This window comes from Pristiophorus japonicus, chromosome 2, assembly GCF_044704955.1.
Source record: "Pristiophorus japonicus isolate sPriJap1 chromosome 2, sPriJap1.hap1, whole genome shotgun sequence".
NCBI classification, from domain to species: Eukaryota; Metazoa; Chordata; class Chondrichthyes; family Pristiophoridae; genus Pristiophorus; species Pristiophorus japonicus.
Window position 1 is genome coordinate 95,336,403 of NC_091978.1, and position 21,230 is coordinate 95,357,632.

The following is a 21,230-nucleotide window of genomic DNA, read 5'->3' on the forward strand; positions in this document are numbered from 1 at the left end:
CAGGCGAGAAAGAATTTCTGATCCGGGCCAGTAATGGGGTGCTGCGCACCAGATGATGTCATGATCACCGGGGTGCGAGGACCGAGGTGCCAAGTCCTAGCGCTAACACAAAAGCGGCAAGGATTTACGCGGGCATCGCTCAATTCTCCGCGCCCGGTTGCATACCCCCGGAAGCACTAATGGGAGGCCAATTTTTCCACCTTAATGACTGAAAGTATATTTTCTGTGTGAAAATTTTAAGCTCTGCTGATTATTGGTTAATATTTCTCATCGATCTAATAGATTGAGACCTTCACTGGGCCTGAATTTGTGGTCGAACGCTTCCCGCAGGCGAATGCCTCCGAACCGCAAGAAAAGTATGAATCTACCCAATGGTCTCAGAGGTTCGTATATTTGCACTCCTGGGCCTGTAGGTATATGTAAAGCACCATGAATAAAGGCACATGTATCCCAGGGGCGCATGCAGTTTGCAAGCACCCCTGGGATCACATGGACCAGGCCAACCAATCAAAAAGTGAGATCCCCATTATGCTTGTGGGGATTCCATTTATGTACGGAATCCCCATAAGCATGAATAGAAATCCCCCTACTAAACATAATTACTCATCAGTTAATAAAAATACAAATTATTACTTGTTCAAAATTAATTAAAATACAATTTAATTAAACATTTAAAACAAAAATTTATTTTTTTGAAAAATACATTTTTCAAAGGAGCTAAAAATAATCTAAACTAATTATAAATGTCTTTTGAATCTTTAAATAATTAAAAAATAGATTTAAATATTTATTTAAACCCTTATGCTGGCAAAGGAGGCATAGCCCACAGTGTACAAGACTGCAACCATGTGTGTGAAAAGAAGAACGTTTCTAAAAACACTTTGCCTTGAAGAACCTGAATGTTGTTTCTGTGCAAGACTCAGACCTGGCTGGTTTAATTCTGGCTCAACTCCCAATGGCAGCAGAGGATAGAGGAAACAATATTTTGGCAGTAATTCTCACAGCACACAAAGTGATTCTCTCACTGTAAGACTGATTGCAGAACTGTTGATTAACAACAATAAATTTTGCTGGATGCAACAAAAATATCCAAATTGCTGAGCGTACTGTTTTATTCTGAATATAAAAGAGGACTATTAAGAATGGTATTCTCAATAGTGACAAATAGAAAATGGCTCACTACATTAACAAAAAGCAATTCAGAGAAATATTCCAATCTTCATTTCTGTAATTAAATGAGATTGGCTGTATCAGTGCATTGACACAACCCATTCTGGGGTAATACAGCTAAAATATTCAATTAACTGACTGGCCTTGTGCAGTCATGGTATGAATACTTCTGTTAGTGCGATAAAGGAGTACTATTGACAATGGTTTATGAAAGGAGAAATAGGTCTTTTGTATGGCTCCAATAAAAATGCAATTACTCTGATAAATGCACTTTTATAGAAATACTAACCTTTTTATTTATGAGCATATCACCCACAAAAAATCAATCAAGTACAATACTATGATTAATATATGTCTGCCTCAGAAGATAGTTAGAATTAAAGAAGGAAAAGGAGTTTTATTTTTCTGATCAATACAGTACTTACAAATGCAAGAATTATTTTCAGGACCAATGTTTCTAAGTACCCTCTAGAGGGACAATGGTGCTGTATTGATATCATGTGAATCAAATTGACCATTGAATAAGTATACACTAATTTGGGAAATAAATAATAACCACTCATTCAATTGTCAATTTGAGTCACATGATATCAGTTACTGTAATGTTGCAGTGTTGCTCCCTCACCTGCAAGACCTCATTTGACAACCATGGAGACCTATCATTTATTGACTTGACCGGACCAATACCAGGTTTGTTGCTGTTGCCAAATGGCCTTCTCCTGCACCTAATTTCTATGTTTCCTAATTTCTATGTTTATGAATGTGGAATTTGAGATAATTAGGTACTTGTATGAAATAGTATTAGACATCTGTATGTGTGACAAGTGTGAGGTATGAAGTGTGAGTGCCGAGCTGGCGTGGAGGTGACCCAACACTCAACGCAGCCCCGAGAAGTGAGGAAACACCAGCGGCAGGTCAGCGCCTTAAAAGGAGCGACATGGTGTACCACTGCAAGGTACAGCGCGAGCCGGTTCAGGAGGGTGACGACTTGGAGGAGGGCGACTAGATTGGACGTCACCATAATCCAGGTCACTGATTGGAGCATGGGCAGGTAGAGCAGGAGCGGTGGAAAGCAGCAGAGGAGCGGCGAGGTCGGGGCGAAGGAGCAGCGAGAGATTGTAGAGCGACATGATCGGGGCCCAGGAGAGGCATGAGTTCTGGACCCAGGAGAGCCGATGACCCTGGGGCAGCAGGGGCCAGCCCACACTACAATATGTGTGCGCACTAGGTCTGTGCAGCAGAGCTGGTCTCCAGTCATCTTGGTTAACCCTTGCCAGTGGATCAACACCTAGCTCTATCAAGCCCGTGTGGAATATCAGGTTCCTCATTGTAACATCTGTGAACTCATCCCCTTTTTGGTGTGGAAGCAAGTCATCCTCGATACGAGGGACCGCATAAGAAAAAAAATAGAGGAAGTGGGACAGACAGAAATGTGCAATAGGTGCAAAATTATACATATGTGGATGAGCAGATCTTCTGAGGTGTTCATGGAGATTTGGAGAGTATTTTGTTTTATAACAATATTAGTTGTTAACAATGAAGTATGATGAGGAAATTGTGACAGGCAAAATGTGTCAGAAAATGTGCACTATATGCAATTCTTTTAATATAGCATTGATTACGGTCTTAGTGGATGGCATTACAAATATTGAGCATATCCTTTACTGAAAATTGGTATTGTATTGATAGGTTATAATTTTGCCAGTGGTAAAGTGTGGTGTTACTTTCTTGCTGCACATTAATATATCCATAGGTGTGATCTTCTCAGAAAGTATAAAAACCCTCAAAAATGATGAAATTCCATTAAAAACTGGTGGTGAAATATTAATAGATCATGAAAGACTAACATAACAGTTAAACCAATAGCAAAATACCTGTTTGTCATATCTATGATACAGGCTATGTTTACAATTAGTTAGATGGTAGTGATTTGGTTCATCTAAACATATGCCTTCTGCTCACAAGATTACGAAGGAACATTGGTGCCCCAGCCACATGGTCATGGCAATATAAGTAAGAGAAAGAAAGCATCAGACAGAGACTTCAAAGGACACAAACATTTATAAAATTATCGTTTAGGTTCTAAACTTACACTGGACCAATAATCATAGATCTTTTGAAGAAATATACACTTGATAGGAAGTAGAACAAGATAATTTTTCAGATGCTTACGCATATGGCATCAAAAATGTCCATTTGATTGGCTAAATCTACAGCCTTCTTAGCACATTAACCACTCTATGCAGTAAAAATCAGTTCTAAATAGTGGAAATCTATTCAGCATAATACTCATTATTGACATTATACAGGTGTGTAAAACAGTTAATTTTTCAGTAGCTGGGCAGCACTCCAAGGTGAAGACTCCTCTGTCTTCTAAAAGTAGCTAAATATATCACATTTCAGAATTTTCTTTAATATTCCAAATGCACAGATTTAGGATAACAACAGACATGCCTACTCAATTCAATAAAGAGTGGTATCTTTCATGTTATGTTTTCCTTTTTTCTTTTTGAACGAGCCTTTTAGCTTCCTCCAGATACTACCCTTCCTCTTCATCTTCTTCTCACTGGATGGCAAAGCTTCTTTCCTTCGGATTTCTCGTACCATGCCGTAAAATACATCATCTATGTAGAGACGCAAAGCAGCTGAAGTCTCGAAAAATGGGCAACTGTATTCTCTTGCCAAGGCAATGCCCTCCTCATGAGAAACCTTGAAAAAAAATCCATGAATATAAAATGCATTCCTAATTAACAAAATACTAATGTTCTACTAATCTTCAACCTGACTGAGAGTCCGCTGTTTGCATGTTCACTGTCCCAAAGCAAATGACGGAGATGGTGATACTGTATGCAGTTTATTCAAACTCACACTGTGAGCAATTCCAAATACATTTCTATTTCCATGAGTAAGCTAGCTTGCAGCTTGTAGAAACATAGAAACATAGAAACATAGAAACATAGAAAATAGGTGCAGGAGTAGGCCATTCGGCCCTTCTAGCCTGCACCGCCATTCAATGAGTTCATGGCTGAACATGAAACTTCAGTACCCCATTCCTGCTTTCTTGCCATACCCCTTGATTCCCCTAGTAGTAAGGACTTCATCCAACTCCTTTTTGAATATATTTAGTGAATTGGCCTCAACAACTTTCTGTGGTAGAGAATTCCACAGGTTCACCACTCTCTGGGTGAAGAAATTCCTCCTCATCTCGGTCCTAAATGGCTTACCCCTTATCCTTAGACTGTGTCCCCTGGTTCTGGACTTCCCCAACATTGGGAACATTCTTCCTGCATCTAACCTGTCTAACCCCGTCAGAATTTTAAACATTTCTATGAGGTCCCCTCTCATTCTTCTGAACTCCAGTGAATACAAGCCCAGTTGATCCAGTCTTTCTTGATGGGTCAGTCCCGCCATCCCGGGAATCAGTCTGGTGAACCTTCGCTGCACTCCCTCAATAGCAAGAATGTCCTTCCTCAGGTTAGGAGACCAAAACTGTACACAATACTCCAGGTGTGGCCTCACCAAGGCCCTGTACAACTGTAGCAACACCTCCCTTCCCCTGTACTCAAATCCCCTCGCTATGAAGGCCAACATGCCATTTGCTTTCTTAACCGCCTGCTGTACCTGCATGCCAACCTTCAATGACTGATGTACCATGACACCCAGGTCTCGTTGCACCTCCCCTTTTCCTAATCTGTCACCATTCAGATAATAGTCTGTCTCTCTGTTTTTACCACCAAAGTGGATAACCTCACATTTATCCACATTATACTTCATCTGCCATGCATTTGCCCACTCACCTAACCTATCCAAGTCGCTCTGCAGCCTCATCGCATCCTCCTCGCAGCTCACACTGCCACCCAACTTAGTGTCATCCCCAAATTTGGAGATACTACATTTAATCCCCTCGTCTAAATCATTAATATACAGTGTAAACAGCTGGGGCCCCAGCACAGAACCTTGCGGTACCCCACTAGTCACTGCCTGCCATTCTGAAAAGTTCCCATTTACTCCTACTCTTTGCTTCCTGTCTGACAACCAGTTCTCAATCCATGTCAGCACACTACCCCCAATCCCATGTGCTTTAACTTTGCACATTAATCTCTTGTACACCAATATTAAAGTAATAAAACAACTCTGATCACATCAATTGCTTCATGTCTTTAATAGTGAGGATAAAATAAACACGTGATATAATTTTAGTTAAAAATGTAAAGTAAAAGCCTGCCTTTATTCCTTATTCAGTCTCCGTACTAATTTCAAATGCTTTTTTGCTGTCTTTTTTTAACCCAATTTATCTTTTCTATAGTTCATTTACAGAAACAAAACATGGCATTTAATTCAAAAGCAAAATACTGTAGATGCTGGAATCTGAAATAAAAACAGAAAATGCTGGAAATCTTAGCAGGTCAGGCAGCATCTGTGGAGAGAGAAACAGAGTTAACCTGTCAGGTCGATGATCCTTTAAATTGGTTGAACATTAGCTTTCAAAACCATTTTTCTCAATCAATTCAAAGTCCAGAATATAATGATTGGTCACACCAGACAATTTTTGCTAAATGCAGCAGGCATATACTCTGCTGAACGAGTATAATTGTTGCTGTTCCCCAGAGCACAACAGTTGTACTAATGTAATGTCAATTAGTAACTGATAGTTGTGTAAAACACTTATACTAAAGGCAGTTGACAAGAAACATGGTGCCAGACGTGCAGCTCAACATCCTTATAAGATAAAATGGTGGTCTGTAGATGTTAGTTAGCACAAAAGCATGGATGAGTGCACAGATGAACTGCAATTTTTAAAACTGGTAGAATCAGGGCTGCACTTGCCTGTGATATGGGGATTACTTTGCCAGGAGTGAGAAAGGCTAGTTTCACTGACTTTTCTGAGACTGGCCTTGCTTCCTCATTATAATAAACTCTCTGGATGGGAAAAATAGACACAGGAAGCCTTGCCAGTCGAGCCATTGCCTGGGGGAGTGAGTGGAAAAAACTTTTGAGGCAGGAACACTTAAAAGTACTGAAGTTCACATTTAGATGGGAATTGCATTTTTACAGTGACAAAATTGTGCAGTGCTTTGGTCAACTACACACTGACTGAGAAATGTGAGAGGGTTGCCACATTTGGGACAAGCTTTAGAGTTCCTGCTGCAGGAGGGGCAGTAATGGAGGGTGGCCACTGTTTGAAGAGTTAAAACCATCCTACTGTCAAAGCTCAGGTACAATCTGCTTGGAAAGAGATGGCAGAACAAGTACAAGCGGTATCCCTGGTCCATAGGCCCTGGGTACAAATGAGAAAGACACTCCTTAGGAATAGGAATTCCAAAGTAGGTGACTCCACTTTTGCAGACATTATTACCACGAGGGCAAAGATGGCATGGCACACCTGTTCATGGAGAGCTGCTGCACTCTCAGGGCTAAAGCATGCAAAGCATTCGGATGACCTCTTTCCCTCTTCTTAACACTTTACCAATAAATAAAAGGTGCAGAGCACACTTCTACTGGGGAATACTAATAGCTTGCACTGAAACATGTATGTGCTCAAAGTTGTGCACTGCCACCAGAAACAGCATGCATTCTGCACTGCAATGCTCGTGCACAAGGAGGAATGTGGACCGGCCACGTGGGTGCCATTATTAATGCTCTCAACTCTTGGGAAGCCTGCCACATTGAAAAAGATCGGTGTCCTTGCCAGCTGCTGTCTTCTTTGCACAGGAAAAATTGTGAAGGTGTTTCTTCTGGCAAACACAACATGTCATTTATTTTATTCATTTATGGTCCCCAAACTAGCTGATTCAGCAGATGCTACCTCTGGTAGCTTAGAAAGAGCCTATAGTATAAAAATGTAATGCAGTGGTGAACTTCACAGTAAAGAGCCTTTCCAGTTTTTTATTCATTTGTCTTAGGATGTGGGCATGCTGGCGAGGCTGAATTTATTGCCCATCTTTCGTTGTCCTGTAACGGTGGTGCTGAGCATTCTCTTGGAACCACTTCAGTCCTTTGTGTGATAGTACTCCAACAATGGTATTAGGTAGGGAATTCCAGGGTTCTGACCCAGCAACGATGAAGGGATGGCGATATATGTTCAAGTCATGGTGTATGAATTAGAGTGGAACTTGGAGGTGGTGGTATTCTCACAGCATTGTTGCTCTTGTATTCTTGATGGTAAAGGTCGCAGGTAAGGGAGGTGCTGTGAAGTTCTGATGAGTTCTGATGAAAGGTCATCAACCTGAAACGGTAACTCTGCTTCACTCTCCACAGATGCAGCCTAACCTGCTGAGTATTTCCAACATTTTCTACTTTTATTGCTGTGAAGTTGTCTGCAGGTTAATTTGGAGTAGCTGCAGCTTTGTCCCATCCTCCCTACTGAAGCAGCAAGGTGGCAGTGAAAGGAATCTCTTCAGACATGCATTGATAGTTGTAGAAAAAGACTTCAGGAAAGTCTCTGTTGCAAAAATGGCAAAAGTAATAAATAGTGCGAATTTTAAAATGCACCCATGCTGAAATGCTAATTCATAAAAGTCAAGCTCAATTATGCAATTAATACCCTAGCTTTAAGAAGGCAACTAACATTTCAAGGCCTGTGGATTAGTAATACATCATGTTATATAGGCAAGTTGGACAACAGGGTTGGAGATGGCCAAAGGGCATGGAATTTGGTGCGGGACTTAATTTAAATTGCATTGCCATGAAAATGAGGCTTGCGAGTGGTGCAGCCGCCTGTTACCCTCAACAAGTGTTGGTATCAGAATCCCTCCTGAAGTGAATTGGACTCACGAGCTTTGCACAACTACAGCAGGCCTCATTGGGGTTATGATGTAAAGGGTAATAATTTAGGGTGAAGGGTGCACAGTAACTATTAATTCTGAAGGTGGGTGAGATGAATCAAGGCAGAGAATCACGCAGGCTTATATTTTGATATCAACAACAACAACTTGTATCTATATAGCACCTTTAACGTAGTGAAACGTCCCAAGGTGCTTCACAAGAGTATTATGAGATTTTTTTAATTGACACTGAGCTGCATAAGGAGAAATTAGGGCAGGTGACCAAAAGCTTGGTTAAAGAGGTAGGTTTTAAGGAATGTCTTGAAGGAGGAAAGTGAGGGAGAGAGACAGAGAGATTTAGGCAGGGAATTCCAGAGCTTAGGGCCGAGGCAACAGAAGGCACGGCGACCAATGGGTGAGTGATTATAATCAGGGATGCTCAAAGGGCAGAATTAGAGGAATGCAGACATCTCGGAGGAGGGGGATTGTAGGGCTGGAGGAGATTACAGAGATAGGGAGGGGTGAGGCCACAGAGAGATTTGAAAACCAGGATGAGAATTTTGAAATCGAGGCGTTACTTAACCAGGTGCTAATGTAGGTCAGTGAACACAGGGATGATGGGTGAGAGGGATAGTTGATTTTTATTCAACTGACAGATATTTTGCTATATTGCTTGCCATTTGCTTTTGGAAATAGCTAAGTTCATTCAGCGTTTCAGTTCATGAAACAATATTCACTGCACTATGAGGCTCATTGAGGCTGTAGCTTGAAAAAAGGCAGAGTGTGCACCATCTGTACAGTGTTGGAGGGCAAAATGAGCTTGGAATAGTTGCAATAGTTTAGTTTTATGCTTCAGGCTAAGAAGACAGTTCCAGAGGCAATGGTAGCAGGCTCTGCAATAAATTTCAGATCATAGCAAGCTGCGGTAAGGTTAATATATTTCTCTGACAGCATCTACATGTGTATTTTTGAAACCGAATTGCTGAAATATCATCAAATATGTCCCGTGAAACAATTTTTTATTAATGAGCTCACTACAGACACTCTGTAGCTAGCTCGTGTATAAAAAGGGGGCGAAGAGATGATAAAGGTGCTAATTTTTTACAAGGCAGTATGACAGGCATCATTTCTATTTAGCTCCCAATGCAGTACATTATAATGATATTCATCATATACATAGGAAAAGGAATTATAACAGTAAATTTATGGTTTGTTAAATAAGATTTCATTGATCATCTTTTACTGCCAAGTTACAGTGTGAGTGGCACAGCTGAATGAGCAGCAGTTTAATTTACCAGTTTCATTTTAATGGAGGGTCTGCAATAGTTTTTCTCGCTGGCACTGGCACGGTGATTTACGGAAAATAAAAGAGTGAAATGGAAGGGTGTCTTCGAAGGTTCTGAGCTATATGGTTATGAGTGAAAACTGCCACGTTATTCAGTGAGCAAGTTAATATGTGCATCACTGTTCTCATCCTATAAACCTCGGGATTGCTCAGTGTAAAGCATTATGCCGGCTGCAATTGTGGGATGCTGATCAACAATTGTGAGGGGGTTTCTATGTTCCTGTGATTCTTGCAACCGAATATCTGTCATGACTTTGCTGTAGAGCATTTGAGCTGGCAGTGAGCTGCAGCACACCAAGTCGGCATTAGGCTTGTTAAGAGGAGGACCTAAAATTTGCAGCCTTCATCATTGCACTACGATATGCTAAGCCTGTGTAGAAGAAACAATATTTACAGCTCAAACAAGTAGATCACATGTTAAGAATCAATGCAACTATTACACATTAAATTGTTGAATATACATGTAAGAGGTACTGAAATATTGGTTCAGACAAGGAGATGTTACTGATATAAAAACAGAAAATATTTTCTGTTTTTATTTCAGCGTTTTATTTTGTTTTAGGTGTTACTGGATGTGGACAGCACAAGTACAAATCCTTTGGAGATAATGGCCCATACTTTGGTGTGGCAGGCCATCTAAAGACCTGTCGTTAGTTAGACTTACCCTTGCACGTTTAGGTTTGTAAAATGTTTGAGTAGCAAGTTGCTGGAAGTGTGAGCTGATAACATCACAGCGAAGGAAACAGGGCATCTGGGACCTGAGTGAACAGGGAAAGCAACTATGTACCTCCTTAACCAATCATATCGAAGGCTTGAGAAATAAACTGTGCAAGCACTGAGAAGGAACTGTAAATTAGCATGGTTGAATTCAATGCCAAATCAGGTGTAGAAAAAAAATAAAGAGAGGGAAATAAAGATTGAATTAAGAAAGAGAGAAAAAAGAGACAGAAAGGAAAAGTGTAAAAAAATTACATTTCAAATTTTACATTTTTAAAATCTCCAACAACAATTCATCATCATCATAGGCAGTCCCTCGGAATCGAGGAAGACTTGCTTCCACTCCTGAAGTGAGTTCTTTGGTGGCTGAACAGTCCAATATGAGAGCCACAGACTTTGTCACAGGTGGGACAGATAGTTGTTGAGGGAAGGGGTGGGTGGGACAGGTTTGCCGCATGCTCTTTCTGCTGCCCGCGCTTGATTTCTGCATGCTCTCGGCATTGAAACTCGAGGTGCTCAGCGCCCTCCCAGATGCACTTCCTCCACTTAGGGCGGTCATTGGTCAGGGACTCCCAGGTGTCAGTGGGGATGTCGCACTTTATCAGGGAGGCTTTGAGGGTGTCCTTGTAACGTTTCCGCTGCCCACCTTTGGCTCGTTTGCCGTGAAGGAACTCCGAGTAGAGCGTTTGCTTTGGGAGTCTCGTGTCTGGCATGTGAACGATGTGGCCTGCCCGGCTGAGCTGATTGAGTGTGGTCAGTGCTTCAATGCTGGGCATGTTGGCCTGGATGGGGACAACAATTAAAACCTGAAGGAATGAGTCTCCACACTGTTTACTGTTCAGTGCCAGAAAGGGTTCATTCACAGTAATTAGCACTTAGCACATCATTAAAAGAATCTCTGACACCTTATCCAGATTTAAGTAAATATGCGCGGAGCTTAAGTGGCTCCAAAACAGGCTCCTGATGTCACTTCAGACCAGCTCGAACTTTCTGTGGCAAATTTAGTTCATAGCTACTGTGCAAGTACATCAACTGGACGCCACTCAATGCATTTCAGTGGTAAGCCAGACAGGGAGTTGCCATTTTTGTCAAGCTAACAGCTGAGTGGCGCATCTCGGACAACAACCTTTGGAGTTCTGCATTATACTTTGCATCTGGCCTTGTTTGAACTTGTTGTGGCTTTTGTGCATAAATAATGGAAAGTGCCATTAGCCTCACTGTTATTTTGACAGCAAATTATGGGCTACTATTGCTGTCCTTCTGTGCTGTACATTGAAGAATCATAGAACCTTCTATGGTTCTATGATTCTTCAATGCAATCTATCCACAAAAACACTGAAATTTCATAAGACAACGATTGTAGATATTTATCGTTACCCTCAGAGAACATCTTGGCCTAGATTTTCCTCTGCGGCAGCGTTCCCATCAGAAGTACATTGGGGTGAACTTCCACCCTCTTCTGCGACTAGGCCTATTAGCATGTTGGCAGTGAGCTCCACCGGTAGTTCTACTGCTGCAGCGTCACCCACCTCAGGTTGGCGGAGAGTTGGGCAACCTATACCTTTTGAAGCAGTCTAGCATGGCAGGTAGTGCTGGCTACAGGAATTTTTTTTAATGTAAGCATTTTTCAAAACACCTACTTTGTGATCAATTGTACTCGGTAAGGCGGTCCTTTAATTTTGAAGTCAATGAGAAAAGCGGGAAAATTGCTTCACAGGAGGCCGATCGATAGTGCTTGTTTTACACTATCGGCAAAAGTAAAAATGACTTCCACTGTTCTTTAACCACAAAAGGGTAACTTCAGTACAAGGTGGAACCAAACTCAATCTCACTCAGCATAGCTTCTCTAACTGATCGCAATGATCGCCATTGTGAATGCGCAACTTCAAGTTCTAATATCTCAAGACTATTTTTCTGTTTGTACAATAAGATAGCATGTTGAGAAAAAAGGCCTCGATGGTGAAGAATGCACAGCACTGCCCCCAGCCATCAAGATCCACGGCGCGGCCCTGGACAATGTGGACCATTTCCCATACCTCGGGAGCCTCTTATCAACAAGAGCAGACATTGACGACAAGATTCAATACCGCCTCTAGTGCGCCAGTGCAGCCTTCGGCTGACTGAGGAAAAGAGTGTTTGAAGATCAGGCCCTCAAAACTGCCAGCAAGCTAATACCCGCCCTCCTGTATGGCTCAGAGACATGGACCATGTACAGTAGATACCTCAAGTCACTGGAGAAATACCACCAACGATGCCTCCGCAAGATCCTGCAAATCCCCTGGGAGGACAAACGCACCAACATTAGCGTCCTAAGGAACTGCATACTTAGTTAATGGCAAGTCTGTAGAACCTTCAGGTTTAGGCAGACCTCCCTCTGAGCATCCATCTGCAACTCATCTTCCAGCTCCGTGAGAGCAAGGGGAATTTCAAGAGGAGCATTTGAACATATGAAAAGAGGGGTGAGAAAAAACCATTCGATCCATTAAGCTCATCCCATCCAGACATAGTGCAGCTATGTATACCACTTATGCAAACTCCCAGGAGAGGCAAAAGAAAACCTGAAAAAATAACCTGCTGGCAATTCCGGAAAATCTTTGGGAAATTCATTACAATTCCCTAAGGCAATTGAACATGCCTCAAGAGAACGAGCAGTAGCCCACAACTCCTCACAATCTAACCTAACTAGCAACTTATCCTCTATCACTTGAAATAATGCCTTCACTCAGAGACCTGTCAAGTTCCTTTTAAAGGACTGTAGAAAATCCATACAGACTGTATGGGGGAATTTTAACATTGGTGCGGGTGGAGGCGGCGCAGGGCGGGTTAAAGTCGATGAAAACGTCAGCGTGTCCGGAGGTTGATGATTCTACTAAACAACAGAAACTTAACAACACAATTTAAACAGCCATACATATATACCCTTGTGCAATTACAAAGCTTTACTTGTCCTTTACTTACCACCCCTACATGGTGCAATCCCTGTGGGTTCAGCAGGGATCAGATCCCTGCTCTCCATGTTGAGATGATCTTAGCCGTCGACCTCTGGGTTATGGAGCCTGTGAGGATCCCCAAAGACTCCTCCATCTGCACCTGTCAGGGGTAGACTCGGCCATCGGGAAAGAAAGTAATATACCAGGCACTGACTGCGGGGGAGGCAATGGATGAGAAGTCCGAGTGCTTTGAGCGGAGTTCTCACTTCCATGTCCCCTTTTGCCATTACCGCTCTCATGGGCCACCGACACTTCATTCCTACCACTCTGCTGGAGAGCACCTTGCTGCAGATCAGTGACTCACTGTAAGACCAAGGCTAAAGTACCTGTCAATCTAATCAAATTGCCAGACATGTTGGCATCCACAGTCTGCAAAGCCATGATCAAAGCCAATAAGGACTTGTTTGATTGACGTGATTGATGTTCCAGGGAGTTAGCTACTCTATCCACAGAAGAAGATATCCTTGCAATGCCCTATGACATCAACCCAATCATAGACTCTTTCATTCTCTCTGCAATCGTGGACAGTGTGCGTGGAAGACCTCCTAATACTTTGCAGTGATTATCCTTTTCATGAATGCCTCCTGGGGTACAGCCTCTGTGTCCAGCTGAGCAGAGATTAGAGGGGGCTTTGCCCTCTGATGCACATTCTCCACTGTTGCCCCTGCCACCACTGTCTACTCTTGCTCTTGAGAATGGTGAGTCCGCAGGTGAAAACCCAACGATCTGTCTAACTGGACCCACCAAATTGTGAGTATCTTAAACTGGTGCAAGGTAACCATGAATCCTGTGATGATGCACCGGCAGAAGGATTCAACATCCAGGAGGTCCATGGACTGCTGCTGTACATGTCTGGGTGAAGAGAAAATATATGAATTAGCACAGTCAAGGTAAGAATGTTGTAACTTAGCATTATGAAGATGATCATATTAAACTTGCTGCTCAAATCAAGTCAACGTGACTGAGTGTTGTATGAAATGTGGGTTGTTAATATTTAATTGTGTCACCAGGTAGCTAGGAGGTCCAAATCTCTCCATCTCCGATGGTCAAGGATGCTGAAACTCCACTGATCTCCAGCACTTACTCCTCTGCAGTTGCCAACTGGGAGATTTGTTGAAGCCCATCTCCGGTTTTCTCCCTCTCCCTAGTATTGTCTTCTCCTGCAACGAGGGAAAGAACAGGTCTATAATTGAGTGTAAAGTCATGCGTTCACCCGATGGATGCAGTGCATTTGTTGAGGGTGACTATCTGTGAGAGGCATCAAATTGCATAAGGATTAAGGTGAATGGCAGTGGTGGATGGATAGATGGGAATGTGAGGAAGTGCATAGAAAGAGAACGATTGATGCGCTTGCAAGGTAAGTAGGTGTGAGGAATGATGTGATGAAATAGGCTTGACAAGGCAGAGTGAGGTGACGGGATAATGTGCACAACAGGTGAATGTGCAACTGTGTTCACCTTTCCTGGGCGTGGGCGTGGCACAATGCTCCTGCTGCTGACTTCTTGAGCCACCTCCATCCATGCCTTACTTGTTGCAGCAGCAGTTTTCTTCCTCTCGTTGCTGAAAAAGAGTACCTAGCTCCTACTCTTCACTACCTCCAGCACTACATCAAACGATGCATTGGTAAATCGAGGCACAGCACTTGGCCATCATGAATCCATGTTGAGACTTTACTCTCTCTTGGTTCAAACTCCAAACTCCTCCAAATTCTATCTTTGGATTGGCCCTTTAAGTACTCAAGTTGAGATCTCATCATGCTGGTCAGCACCATGCCCACTGCTGAACATTCAACACCAAACTTGGAAGCAATATTATAATTAGGTGACTGCGTTAAAATATCACAGATGCACTGAAAGTTCTTCCAGGTTTCCCACCCGGTATCGCAACCCCTGCTCCGCACGCGCCTCTGAGTTATTATTAAGACCAATGTTTCAGAAGTCTGTTCCAAAAGACAATGGAGGAAAAATTCGGGAGCGCTCCATCTGGGGCGTTAACTTTTAAAAATGAAAAAAATAGCACCAGGCGCTACTGATTCCCAACTTAAAAAAAAATTCAGGGTTTGCAATCTATGAAGTAAGAGCTCCATTTGCTTCCTGGAGTGCAATAGGATGCAGGCAGGGAAATAGTTGCGCAGTGCTGCACAATGGGCCATACAGCACTGCCTTGTTCGGGGGCTCCTTCCTTCCCGAGGGAACTCCTTATTAGTCGGGAAATTGTGTTGGGGAAATTGATGGGATTGAAGGCCGATAAATCCCCAGGGCCTGATGGACTGCATCCCAGAGTACTTAAGGAGGTGGCCTTGGAAATAGTGGATGCATTGACAGTCATTTTCAAACATTCCATTGACTCTGGATCAGTTCCTATGGAGTGGAGGGTAGCCAATGTAACCCCACTTTTTAAAAAAGGAGGGAGAGAGAAAACAGGGAATTGGAACCGGTTCTGGGGGAGGTGGGACCAGTACAAACCGGACGGTCTGCACCTGGGCAGGACCGGAACCAATGTCCTAGGGGGAGTGTTTGCTAGTGCTGTTGGGGAGGATTTAAACTGATATGGCAGGGGGATGGGAACCAATGCAGGGAGACAGAGGGAAACAAAAAGGAGGCAAAAGCAAAAGACAGAAAGGAGATGAGGAAAAGTGGAGGGCAGAGAAACCCAAGGCAAAGAACAAAAAGGGCCACTGTACAGCAAAATTCTAAAAGGACAAAGGGTGTTAAAAGAACAAGCCTGAAGGCTTTGTGTCTTAATGCAAGGAGTATCCGCAATAAAGTGGATGAATTAACTGTGCAAATAGATGTTAACAAATATGATGTGATTGGGATTACGGAGACGTGGCTCCAGGATGATCAGGGCTGGGAACTCAACATCCAGGGGTATTCAACATTCAGGAAAGATAGAATAAAAGGAAAAGGAGGTGGGGTAGCATTGCTGGTTAAGGAGCAAATTAAGGCAATAGTTCGGAAGGACATTAGCTTGGATGATGTGGAATCTATATGGGTAGAGCTGCAGAATACCAAAGGACAAAAAACGTTAGTGGGAGTTGTGTACAGACCTCCAAACAGTAGTAGTGATGTTGGGGAGGGCATCAAACATGAAATTAGGGGTGCGTGCAATAAAGGTGCAGCAGTTATAATGGGTGACTTTAATATGCACATAGATTGGGTTAACCAAACTGGAAGCAATACGGTAGAGGAGGATTTCCTGGAGTGCATAAGGGATGGTTTTTTAGACCAATATGTCGAGGAACCAACTAGGGGGGAGGCCATCTTAGACTGGGTGTTGTGTAATGAGAGAGGATTAATTAGCAATCTCGTTGTGCGAGGCCCCTTGGGGAAGAGTGACCCATAATATGGTGGAATTCTGCATTAGGATGGAGAATGAAACAGTTAATTCAGAGACCATGGTCCAGAACTTAAAGAAGGGTAACTTTGAAGGTATGAGGCGTGAATTGGCTAGGATAGATTGGCGAATGATACTGAAGGGGTTGACTGTGGATGGGCAATGGCAGACATTTAGAGACCGCATGGATGAACTACAACAATTGTACATTCCTGTCTGTCGCAAAAATAAAAAAGGGAAGATGGCTCAACCGTGGCTATCAAGGGAAATCAGGGATAGCATTAAAGCCAAGGAAGTGGCATACACATTGGCCAGAAATAGCAGAGAACCCGGGGACTGGGAGAAATTTAGAACTCAGCAGAGGAGGACAAAGGGTTTGATTAGGGCAGGGAAAATGGAGTACGAGAAGAAGCTTGCAGGGAACATTAAGACGTATTGCAAAAGTTTCTATAGATATGTAAAGAGAAAAAGGTTAGTAAAGACAAACGTAGGTCCCCTGCAGTCAGAATCAGGGGAAGTCATAACGGGGAACAAAGAAATGGCGGACCAATTGAACAAGTACTTTGGTTCGGTATTCACTGAGGAGGACACAAACAACCTTGCGGATATGAAAGGGGTCGGAGGGTCTAGTAAGGAGGAGGAACTGAGGGAAATCCTTATTAGTCGGGAAATTGTGTTGGGGAAATTGATGGGATTGTAGGCCGATAAATCCCCAGGGCCTGATGGACTGCATCCCAGAGTACTTAAGGAGGTGGCCTTGGAAATAGTGGATGCATTGACAGTCATTTTCCAACATTCCATTGACTCTGGATCAGTTCCTATGGAGTGGAGGGTAGCCAATGTAACCCCACTTTTTAAAAAAGGAGGGAGAGAGAAAACAGGGAATTACAGACCGGTCAGCCTGACATCAGTAGTCGGTAAAATGATGGAATCAATTATTAAGGATGTCATCGCAGTGCATTTGGAAAGAGGTAATATGATAGGTCCAAGTCAGCATGGATTTGTGAAAGGGAAATCATGCTTGACAAATCTTCTGGAATTTTTTGAGGATGTTTCCAGTAGAGTGGACAAGGGAGAACCAGTCGATGTGGTATATTTGGACTTTCAGAAGGCTTTCGACAAGGTCCCACACAAGAGATTAATGTGCAAAGTTAAAGCACATGGGATTGGGGGTAGTGTGCTGACATGGATTGAGAACTGGTTGTCAGACAGGAAGCAAAGAGTAGGAGTAAATGGGGACTTTTCAGAATGGCAGGCAGTGACTAGTGGGGTACCGCAAGGTTCTGTGCTGGGGCCCCAGCTGTTTACACTGTACATTAATGATTTAGACGAGGGGATTAAATGTAGTATCTCCAAATTTGCGGATGACACTAAGTTGGGTGGCAGTGTGAGCTGCAAGGAGGATTCTATGAGGCTGCAGAGCGACTTGGATAGGTTAGGTGAGTGGGCAAATGCATGGCAGATGAAGTATAATGTGGATAAATGTGAGGTTATCCACTTTGGTGGTAAAAACAGAGAGACAGACTATTATCTGAATGGTGACAGATTAGGAAAAGGAGAGGTGCAACGAGACCTGGGTGTCATGGTACATCAGTCATTGAAGGTTGGCATGCAGGTACAGCAGGCGGTTAAGAAAGCAAATGGCATGTTGGCCTTCATAGCGAGGGGATTTGAGTACAAGGGCAGGGAGGTGTTGCTACAATTGTACAGGGCCTTGGTGAGGCCACACCTGGAGTATTGTGTACAGTTTTGGTCTCCTAACCTGAGGAAGGACATTCTTGCTATTGAGGGAGTGCAGCGAAGGTTCACCAGACTGATTCCCGGGATGGCGGGACTGACCTATCAAGAAAGACTGGATCAACTGGGCTTGTATTCACTGGAGTTCAGAAGAATGAGAGGGGACCTCATAGAAACGTTTAAAATTCTGACGGGGTTAGACAGGTTAGATGCAGGAAGAATGTTCCCAATGTTGGGGAAGTCCAGAACCAGGGGACACAGTCTAAGGATAAGGGGGAAGCCATTTAGGACTGAGATGAGGAGGAATTTCTTCACCCAGAGAGTGGTGAACCTGTGGAATTCTCTACCACAGAAAGTTGTTGAGGCCAATTCACTAAATATATTCAAAAAGGAGTTAGATGAGGTCCTTACTACTAGGGGAATCAAGGGGTATGGTGAGAAAGCAGGAATGGGGTACTGAAGTTGCATGTTCAGCCATGAACTCATTGAATGGCGGTGCAGGCTAGAAGGGCCGAATGGCCTACTCCTGCACCTATTTTCTATGTTTCTATGTTTCTATGAACAGGGAAGGGCCATCGCTGCAGGCTCTGCATTGGAAATACTTACCTGGTTCCCGACAGCGGCCGCGATCGGGCCCCATCAGCCCGATGCACTGCAGCAGAGTGCCGGGCTGATCGGTCGCTGCTGAAGAGGAATCTTTAAAAAAAAAAGTGAATCAGCATTTTTGAATTATTTTTCCTTACCTCAGTTACCTCGCATTTAACTTTCATTCTCGAAGCACCCAGGCTCCCAATCAACTCATCCTGCAGCAGCCGGTGTTTTCATCCGACGATGCTACAGGGGGTGGAACCGAAGTTCAGGCTCGGGGCGTTACCGGGGCGATGCGCACAGTGATGATGTCACAATCTCCGGGCGAAGGAAATCAGGGCGCAACATTTTTCCGTCACCGCAAACCACCCACTAAATTTAACGGGAGTCTTTCTTCTTGCTGCACCTGGTTGGTAAGTGCTTAGCATCCTGTTATCGCCTCCCCCCCCACCCCTGCCAGAGGTGATAACGGGAGGCGCAAAGGAGATCAATTTCTAGGCCAATAACTCCCAGAGCCAAAATATTTCCTGACATCTAACCTATCTTTGCCTTCAGTTCTTATATGCATGCCTTTTGTTCATACTATCCAACTTCATCATTTAAAAACATAAAGTCTGCATTTTCCTGAAGTAAATAACCCTAACTCTTGGAGCTTGTTCTCATAAGTAAGAGTCTTAAAGCCAGTAATTCATCTTTTGGCCCTTTTGCTATAATCTCCAGAGCCTTGATTTCATTCACCGTGAATGGAACCAATACTGGAGATAATTCGGTTTTCGGTTTGTTGCCGCCTCTGTTTTCGCCCCAGAGGGATGGTAATGGCGGCAGAAAGCATTTCTGGGCTAGCTTCCAGCACCCCACCGGGACATTTCGTGCCAGGCTTGCAGGGGCCTGGAGCAGTACTGCCCGGGAGAGGCGAGCTGGTGTGAAACGACCCTGGTAGCGACACCATCTCGAAATTTGTTTAACGCCCAATCCGTAGCGCCCCATAGCACGCCCGAGTGGGACCGCCTGGGAAAGCTGGCGGTCCGACCTATAGTGGGCACAGTACGGGAAGGAATGTCTATTTGAGGTAAGTGTGATTGCTTTATATTTTTTATTTTTTGCAATTCATGTGGATGTGGCGTCAGTAAAGTATTGGGAATGTTTTTGGTGTTTTCTTTTAAATTTTATTTTTCCCATGGAAACCTCTCTTAGGGTGCTCTGAGGCCGGCTGTTTAGCTCGGATTTTCAGTTGTTCAGCTTGCTTAGTGCCCTAAAAGAGATGTGGAATGCCTGCCTTCGCACTCCGCTCCACACTCAGGGCCCAGCTGGTGAATTTTGCGGCTGGAGACACAAACCATTTCCCATTGCAAAATTTACCGCTCTGCTTGGATTAATGCCGCAACAAAGGCACAACCGAATTTCCATCCCAGTGTCTTCTTCCAGCATTTCTGACTTTCTGAGGTTGCTGCTCTCTGCCTAAAAGCCTGACTGCCTTCGCAGCCTTCCCATTTCAAAAAACCTCCTAGCAACCCATCTCGCTTTTTAGCGCTTTGTTCACAGATACATAGGGACTAAAGGAGGTGTGAGGTATTTTTTGATTACCTAGGAAAGGTAACAAATTGTTTCTGACGAAAGGTCACCGACCTGAAACGTTAACACTGTTTCTCCCTCCATGGATGCAGCCTGTCGTGCTGAGTGTTTTCTGTTTTTATTTCAGATTTCTAGCATCTGCAGTATTTTGCTTTTGTAACAAATTGCTTATTGTTTAAGCACATATTTTAACACAGCCCATCTAGCGCAAATGGGTTTGGTGGGCCATTAAAATGTCGGGGGTGGGGGTTGGGGGAGTGGTGCACGCCATTCCTGGCTCTTTCTTACTTGCATGCCATTTTAACTGAGCAGAAAACGTGTTCGGCAGAGAAGCCCATTTCAGGCAATCAGGGACCTACTTGTCATGAAAAAGTCGCTGCCGGTGATGTCATCAGCATTGCAATGCAATTTAAACTTGCTCAAATGGGAGTCCCACCCACCTTAAAATCCACCAGTAAAAATTGCCATGGGAGTCTGTCCTACCTGCCTTGCAGTGAGTATTGGTTGGCAGTGTGGGGAAGAAGCAGACGCGCTGACATTCTGAGAGACGGCAACATGTATTGGTCACAGTAAGTCAATGTAAAATAATAGCGGGAAGAGGCAGACAATTCGCTACCACCTGTTTTGTGCTACCAACCAAGATGAACTTCACCCTATGTGCCTGATGCACCACATTTTGCAAGGGCTATTTTGGGGACTTTTTTATAAAGCTCACACTTCAGACGTGCATAGGCTCATAATCATAATGGGAGTTTAAATAACTCTTGCTGAATTTTGCAAGATCAAGTGAGGCTCCACACGCAGTGTGAACTTTGTCCAAACCTTATCATGAACAGAAAGGCTTAACATGTAATTAATGTTCAGGTGATATCTGAGCACAGAAATGGCATGCTGTGCATCAGTGGTCATTGTCCTGGAAGCAGCCATAAAAACATTATTGAGCGGCAGCTTGTGGAGCCCATGTTCTGCAAAGGAGAAATATTGGAAGGATGCATCTTGGGAGAACCAGGC

The 21,230-nt window shown here is 43.5% G+C and overlaps 1 protein-coding gene across 1 annotated transcript in view; it reads right to left on the reverse strand.

Moving 5' to 3' along the window:
- Nucleotides 1–3,633: 3,633 nt before the first annotated feature.
- The window catches only part of LOC139228839 (GTP-binding protein Rit2-like), a 520,260-nt gene continuing 502,663 nt past the window's right edge, over nt 3,634–21,230 (reverse strand). The window contains exon 5 of the mRNA XM_070860274.1: nt 3,634–3,879. Within this exon, the coding sequence (XP_070716375.1) occupies nt 3,634–3,879 (246 nt within the window). The remainder of the gene's footprint in view (nt 3,880–21,230) is intronic.